The sequence below is a fragment of the Carlito syrichta genome, unplaced genomic scaffold (genome assembly GCF_000164805.1).
Source record: "Carlito syrichta isolate Samal-C Ts95f unplaced genomic scaffold, Tarsius_syrichta-2.0.1 Scaffold308185, whole genome shotgun sequence".
Lineage (NCBI taxonomy): Eukaryota > Metazoa > Chordata > Mammalia > Primates > Tarsiidae > Carlito > Carlito syrichta.
The window spans coordinates 88,052-95,778 of record NW_007252281.1 but is presented as its reverse complement, the minus strand read 5'-3'; the positions used below and the strand labels follow the sequence as shown (position 1 = coordinate 95,778).

Below are 7,727 nucleotides of genomic sequence, written 5' to 3'. Positions count from 1 at the left end.
TTCCGTGGGAGTGAGGCTAATGCTGGGGTCGGCCGCTGTCTTGTCACCAGCCACATGCACCCCACTCTGTTCAGGCAGGTGCCCACCCTTGGGGCTTGTGGTCCAGTTGGGGAGAGAGACTGTGCCTGCCACGGACTTCAGAGCAAGCACAGAGTGGCCCTCGCACAGACAAGCCCAAAGGCCATCCCAAAAGGGGCATGGCGTTTTTGGAGACGTGAGCTGGGGATGGAAGGCAAACATTCCCAGAGAGGGAGAAAAGTGGCAGGAGAGGAGGAGATCTCAAAAAAGACAAAAAGCAGAGTCGGGGGAAGGGGACAGATTTCATCACGAAGTCATCTTTCTAGCACACCTATCGTCGTGCGGAGACCGCCTTACACGCTGCCTTCCATTCAGAGCCCGCTCCGCCAAGCAGAGCTTGCTTATTTTCCACGGAATCTGTGGGAAGTGACAATTCCCACAGAAGCATCCCCAGGAGCGAGAGGGAGGAGGCTGCTGTGGAAATGCTAGCCTGGCCCCAGGCTCTCCTCCCTTCTCCCAGGAGCGGCGGGGGGGGCAGGGGCTGAGGACAGGGAGCCAGGCATCTGGGGTGACCCTCTTCTCCCCTGCTGGCTGGAGAGGTTCGAAAGACGCCAGGTCTTTGCTCAGCCCAGCCCCGCCCTGCACCCCCAAGTCCTGGGGTGTCGGGGGTGCCTGAAGACACTTGCTTGGAGCTTCCAGAAGGTGTCTTCTTGTTCCCTTGACTGGGCTCCTGGCAACGCAGGAATTTGCCCACTGACCAGGGAGGGAATTGTCCACTAGGTTAGATGGACTCTCCACCAAGGCTGGGCCCATTCGATAGGCAGAATCCAGGGGCTCCCCGTTCCCACCACAATGGAAACCACCAATGAGCTCCCCCCAATGTCCTCTTCAGCCTTCTTTCTCTTCTAACACTAGCTGGCTTTCATACCTTCTTGAGTTTCCCTACTTTTCTTGTCTGACACTTGTGCACATGCAGTATTAAATAATTTCCACTGGGTTTTTCTCTAAGTACAAAGAGAATCTTATCTGCCCGGGCCTGAGGCTCAGAAGAGTCGGTGCAGGCAGGGGCTGGCTGGTGGTCTTAGCCCAGCCTCAGCTACCAGAGAGCTGGGGTGATGCCTACAGGTCTTACTCCCAGAGCTTTGGGGAAGCTGATGACGTACAGGGACATCAGAGGGTTATGGGCGCACAGGGACCATTGCTGGTGGACTCAGTGGCCTCTATCCAATACCCCTCACTCACACTCACACATAGCTAGGCAGCAGGTCCCGTCTGCACCCTCCCCCTCCCCGGGACCCATCGGCTCCACCCTCCATTTCTAAATGACCCCTCCTCCCTCCCAACACCTGGAAGGTCTTTTGCAAGAGAGGAGACATCGATGAGACTCAAAGTCTCAGAAGCTAAAGAATAATCCGGGACCAAACGGAATCAAGGCACCCCGCCAAGTCTGGCCAACCCATTGTGCTTCCGTCTGAGGCAGTTTCGGTGACCACGCGGGGCTAGATGTTCTCCTGACTGGTCTCCAGGCTCCACGCCGCGCCAGGCTGAGCGCGGCCTGCCGTTCTGGAGCACCCTGGGTTCGCCCCTGACCCCCCACCCCTGCTCCACAGCCCGCTTCTCGTAAGAGCATGACCCCCGAGCACACGCAGGCAGGGGCTGCTGCCTTTGAGCTTCTGCTCTCCCTCCCCAATCCTCCCACTTCGGAGCACTAGGAAGGCACGCGTCCCCTTGCTTTGTTCTCTTGTGTGTTTATTGAGCGCCCACGGAGTCCGTGGAACTATGCTCCGGGTCAGAGCCACGGTCTAGTCAAAAGGAGACCAGAACTAGTAGAGAGAATGTTTCATAGCTGCTTAATATCTGTTAAGGGGTGGGACAGGGCGAACTAATCACAAAACAAATTCCTATTTGAAAGCAACAGAATCTCCTCCGAGAGTAATATATAGTCTACGCACACGCGCGCGCACACACAGACGCACACACCCCTCCGAGCGGACACCTATGTGTTCCCACGTGGTTGCATATACAAGTGTCTGTGGGTAGCTAGTCGAATATAGATGCTGTTCGCACGCACGTGCACACACACACACGCACGCACACGCCACCGCACAGACGGATAATCTGGCTTATGCTATCAAAGACACTACGTCTCCAGGTTCTAGTAGAAGCAATCTGTCCTAGACACCCGCAGCATGCAAAACTCGGAAGACCCGGAGAGCCACAGTTAAGGAGGAGGGCGACAGGGACACGTGGGCACGCTACCATCCTCCGGCCTCGCCACAGCGCGCGGGGTTGTTGCTGTCTGTGGGCAACGACAAAGCCTTCCGGAAGGGCTCCCCCGGGGCGGGGCGGAGGGGCAGGGGGCCCCTGCCCGGTGGCGGGGCCCACGGGGGCCCTGGAGAGTTCACCAATCTTCAAGGCAGAGTTGCAGCTCTGGTGTCCAAGTGTGTAGTCCTGCAAACAGTGTTCTTTGGGACGGTGCGGCAGATAGATGGAGGTGAGACTTCCTGTTCTCGCTCGCTCTCTGCGGCGCCGCACGTGCGCTAACGCATCTTGTAGTCATTAGATACAGATGTTTCGCACAGCTGTCCCTTAAAATCCAAGTCTACTGTGAAATCGAGGTCTCGCTGCAGAGAGAGAGCGCAAAGGGCCGCGGCGTTAGTCCGGGTGGGAAGCGGCAGCCCCATCTCCTGGCACTTCGGGGGTGGGTGGCTATGGTGTCCTTGGGTGCTGCAGCTTAGGGCTCCCATGAGCTGCCCTCGGGAATCTATTCCGCTGCCTTGTTTTCCGCACGAGACGTTCTTCCCTTCCTAACCTAAGTCCTTCCTTTACATTCTAAACTTACTGTTCCCTCTGATTTCGTCCTGGGAGAAAACCCATGGGGATGGTTGAGTCTACTGTGGTGTGACCCTCAAAGCATTCTGTAGGTTCTTTCAGTGCAATGCCCACACCCCAGGCTGCTCAGAAAAGCCAGACTGTCTCCAGCCCACCAGGCCTGCTGGAGAAGTGCACATCAAACGCCCCTCGGGCCACCAGAGGCAGTTTTCTCCTGGTTTAGTTAGTGCTAAGTGAGGAAAACCCACGTATTCGACAACCTCTGTTCTCAAAGACCCTCACAGGAGGGCTTGGAAACTGTCCTCGAAACTGAGAGAGGCCAGAGAAGGACCCAGAGAAAGCCTCTAGCTGTTGAGTTCTGGGAGGCTGAGGCTGGGGGCCTTCAATTACGCCTAGTCACATGCAGATATGGCCACCTTCCGCCTCCCTCCGTGATGCTTCTGTCTGTGCACGTGACACCCAAGAACCCGGATGCGTGGGCCCTGGGAGCGCCCTAGGACCCAGCTCCAGGTCCCCTCTCCTCTGTGATCCTGGTCACACAGAAGCAGCCCCAGCACTCACCACATTTTTGGCATTTGGCTTCATGGATATGGTCCCGTAGATTTCCTCCCCTCTCCGGACAGTGAGGTAATCTTCCAAGTAGAAGACAGTCTGCTTCCAGTGGGTGTAGGGAGCATCAGGGGCTGAGGGGGAAAGAACAGGGGAGGGGGAAGAAAGAGTCAGAGATGTCTCTGGAAGGGATGAGACTGGGACCCTGTACTGAAGCTGCTGGGCTTCCCATGGGGCTCACGGACACCACCCCAACCCAACACTTTGGTGGAGTCAGGTGTGCCCATTCCTTTAGCCCGTCTCTGAGCCGCCATCAACCTCCACACTTGGCCTCAATGGCCACCCTTCCTGCCACATCCTATCTCTTCACCGCTGATCTTAGCCGGGCATCCGAAGAAAAAAACACGCCGACGTCACAACTTTACACCAAGGGGTGGATGCTGAATGCCCTCTACCAGCTCAACTCGTGAACACAGATGAGTCTCAAAGTGCTATTGCTTTTAATTCGTCCAATAGAGTGAAGACCTTCAGACAGCGTGCAGGCTCTGTTATCTCCCCTCAAAAGATGTCATTTATGCAAACTCTACAGCTAAACTCATTTCTCCAGTTCCACTGAGATCACAGGTACTTGTTTCTCAACCCTACAGACAGCATTCCCTACTGGTGCACACCTGTAATCCCAGCACTTTGGGAGGCCATGGTGAAAGGACTGCTTGAGGCCACAAGTTTGAGACCAGCCCGGACAACATAGCAAGACCTCATCTCTGCACAAAATAAAAAAAACAATTTGGTGTGGTGGTGTACATGGAGTCCCAGTTACTCGGGATGCTGGGGATAGAGGATAACTTGAGCCCAGGAGTTAGAGGCTGCAGTGAGCTACGATCACATCACTGCACCCCAGCCTGGGTGATAGAGCAAGACCTTGTCATAGCAAGACCTCATCTCTACGCAAAATTAGCTGGGTGTGGTGGGAGGCACCCGTAGTCCCAGCACCTCAGGAGGCTAAGGCGAGAGGCTTGCTTGAGCCCAGGAGTTTGAGGCTGCAGTGAGCCATGACCATGCCACTGCAATCCCACCTGAGTGACAGAGCAAGACTCTGCCTGTTTCTCTGTGCCAGGACACCAAGCCTTGCACCTCACGCACCTCAGTCCAGGCCTGCTATGTCTTCCTAACCAGATCAAAAGAAACGAGGCGTGCTTCTGGTTCTGCAGTCCCAACTCCGGTCCACCGTGCACCCATCCTGCATGATCCAAAGCACGATCCTCATGCCTCCCCTGTGCCTGCCATCGAGTCCCACCCATCCCCTCTGGGCACACGGCACGCTCTCCAGCTGCATGTGCAGCGTCCTGCCTCATGAGCCCTTGGCCTCAGAGCAGCTGTCTTTGGAAGGCTTCCCCTTGCTCTATGCCAGCCTCTCTCTCTCCCTCGTCCTTCTCACCACTTCCTCGGGGAAGGAAGCCTTGTCGGAACCCCCAAGCCTGGCTCCAGGGCTCCCACAATCTCCTGGGCTTACGTTATCTTGGCATTTGTCGCACCCCAATACAAGTGTCTCCCCCCCACCTTGTTTGCATCCCTGTAAGCCTCAGTCTCCAGGCGGGCAGGGGCTGTGCCAGTCTCTCTCTGTGCTTCAGCCTCCGAGCTGCCATTGGCTTGGTAGGTCTCCAAGTACTCAATAAATGAATGACAGTAAGAACCCAACAGGCAGATCTCTTGGGACACGTCAATGGACCCACGGATATTCAGTTCCACAGGGGCCTTTGGAATCTATGGACAGTGGAAGAATACACTTTATAGTGAGTTTTTCTTGCTTTAGGCGCTTGCCTTTCTCCACCAGGTTTCCTCTTTTTTAGGACCAGTGGAAAAGTTGAGAGACTGGGGAAGAAGATGATAAGAGCCTTTCAAACACTTTGAAAGCTGTCGCATGAAAGATTTATATGTGGCCTTATACAAAAAGGGACCCAAAAAACCCAGAATTATCTTTGGGAGGATGGGCCCCCCGTAGGACAGGCTTCCCCCATAGGTAAGTGTTCTAGGAACCCATTGACATCAGTGTACCAGCTAGAGTTGTTGTGAGAGGCTGCATTCGGCTTCAGTGAATTTTTTTTTTGGAGTCTTTCGATGCCCATTTCAGAATGAGTGATTTACAAATCCACCTGCTCACCACAGGCTGAGTGTTCAGCAGTTTTTAACCAAAAATGGTATGATCTCCCTGGGGCCTCACCCACCCTATTTACCTCATCTCGCTCCAAGCGACAGTTTTTTTTGGTTTCCCCCGGATGAAAAAAGTCCTCAAAGGGGAATGTTTTGCCTTGGAAATGTAGAAGAAGTGAAGCAAAAAACAGCAGAAGCGTTAAAAGTCATCAAAAAGGATGAGTTCAAAAACTGTTTTGAAAGCGCCATCTACAATAAACCGGCAAATTGCTAAACATACAGAAACTGGAAAATTACCCTTCAAAACTGGGACAAGACAAAGCTGCCCACTCTCATCCCTCTTGTTCAACATCGTGTTGAAAGTCCTAGCCAGAGCAATTAGACAAGAGAAGGAAATCAGGGGTATCCAAATAGGAAAAGAGGAAGTTAAGTTATCCCTCTTTGCTGATGATATGATCCTACACTTCGAAAACCCAAGAGAATCTGTCAAAAATTTCCTTTCACTGATAAAGGACTTTGGCAAAGTTTCAGGGTACAAAATAAATGTGCAAAAGACAGTCACATTCTTATACTCCAACAACAAGCAGGCAGAAAACCAAATAAAAAACACAGTCCCAGTCACAATATCCACAGAAAAAAATGAAATACCTCAGCATCTTTCTTACCAGAGAAGTGAAAGACCTTTATAATGGAAACAACAAACGCTGCTCAAAGAAATCCAAGAAGACACAAACAAATGAATACACTCATGAACAGGAAGAATCAACATTGTTAAGGTGCCCGTCCTACCAAAGGCAATCTACAGATTCAACACAATACCCATTAAATTACCAACATCATTCTTCTCAGACCTGGAAATGACAATACAGAAATTCTTATGGAAACATAAACAACCACGAATAGCTAAAACAATTCTTAGTGAAAGAAACAAAGCAGGAGGTATCACACTTCCAGACTTTAAGCTTTACTATAAGGCTACAATAAGCAAAACAGCCTGGTATTGGTATAAGAATAGGCATATGAACCAATGGAACAGGATAGAGATTCCGGAAGCAAAGCCTCAATTTCTCAACCAACTCATCTTTAACAAAGCCTCCACCAACAACCACTGGGGAGAGGAGAACCTATTCAGGAAATGGTGCTGGGAAAACTGGCTGATCACAAGCAGAAGATTGAAACAGGACCCTACCTATCACCATATACAAAAATCAACTCTAAATGAGTCAAAGACCTAAACATAAAACCACAGACGATAAGAACCTTAGAAAATGCAGGCGACACTCTTATGGAAATTGGAACTGGCAACCAATTCCTGATCAAAGCCCCAAATGCCCATGCCATAAAATGGGGCATCATCAAACTGCAAAGCTTCTGCAAAGCAAAGGAAGCCATCAAGAGAGCAGGGAGACAGCCCACAGAATGGGAAAAAGTATTTGCCAACTGTATATCTGACAAAGGCCTAACATCCAGGATGTATAAGGAACCCAGACAAGCTGAAAGGAAAAAAAAAATGGCCCCACTAAAAAGTGGGCAAAAGACATGAATAGACACTTCTCAATAGAAGATATACGGGCAACTAACAGACACATGAAAAAGTGCTCAGCCTCACTCATCATCAGAGAAATGCAAATCAAAACCATATTGAGATACCACCTAACCTAAGTAAGAATAGCCATCATTAGTAAAACTAACAAGGGACACTGGCGAGGATGCGGAGAAAAAGGAATACTTCTACACTGCCAGTGGGAATGAAAACTAGTGCAACCTCACTAGTATGGCAGTTTCTAAAAGAATTAGACATCGACCTTCCGTACAACCCAGCAATCCTCCTTCTGGGAATACACCTGGAGGAACTCAAATCATTCTACAAAAAGAGATACCTGCACATGCATGTTTATTGCAGCACTATTCACAACAGGAAAACATGGAACCAATCATGCTGCCCATCAGAACTGGACTGGATTTTTAAAATGGGGTACATATACACAATGGACTATCACACAGCCATAAAGGACAAACATACGGACTTCGCCTCAACTTGGATGGATTCGGAGTCTATCGTACTCAGTGATCTATCACAGAAACAAAAAACAGAGTGCCACGTGTTCACACTCATAAGCAGACCCTGAACATTTACCATAATACTACAAGAAAGAGATTGGCAGTAGTGGGATACT

At 51.1% G+C, this 7,727-nt stretch overlaps 1 protein-coding gene across 1 annotated transcript in view; it reads right to left on the bottom strand.

Moving 5' to 3' along the window:
• Positions 1 to 1,745: 1,745 nt before the first annotated feature.
• Positions 1,746 to 7,727, bottom strand: part of PRMT8 (protein arginine methyltransferase 8) — a 58,988-nt gene continuing 53,006 nt past the window's right edge. The window contains exons 8-9 of the mRNA XM_021716116.1: positions 3,412 to 3,533; positions 1,746 to 2,642 (exon numbers count right to left, since the gene is read on the bottom strand). Of these exons, the coding sequence (XP_021571791.1) occupies positions 2,559 to 2,642; positions 3,412 to 3,533 (206 nt within the window). The 3' untranslated portion in view covers positions 1,746 to 2,558. The remainder of the gene's footprint in view (positions 2,643 to 3,411; positions 3,534 to 7,727) is intronic.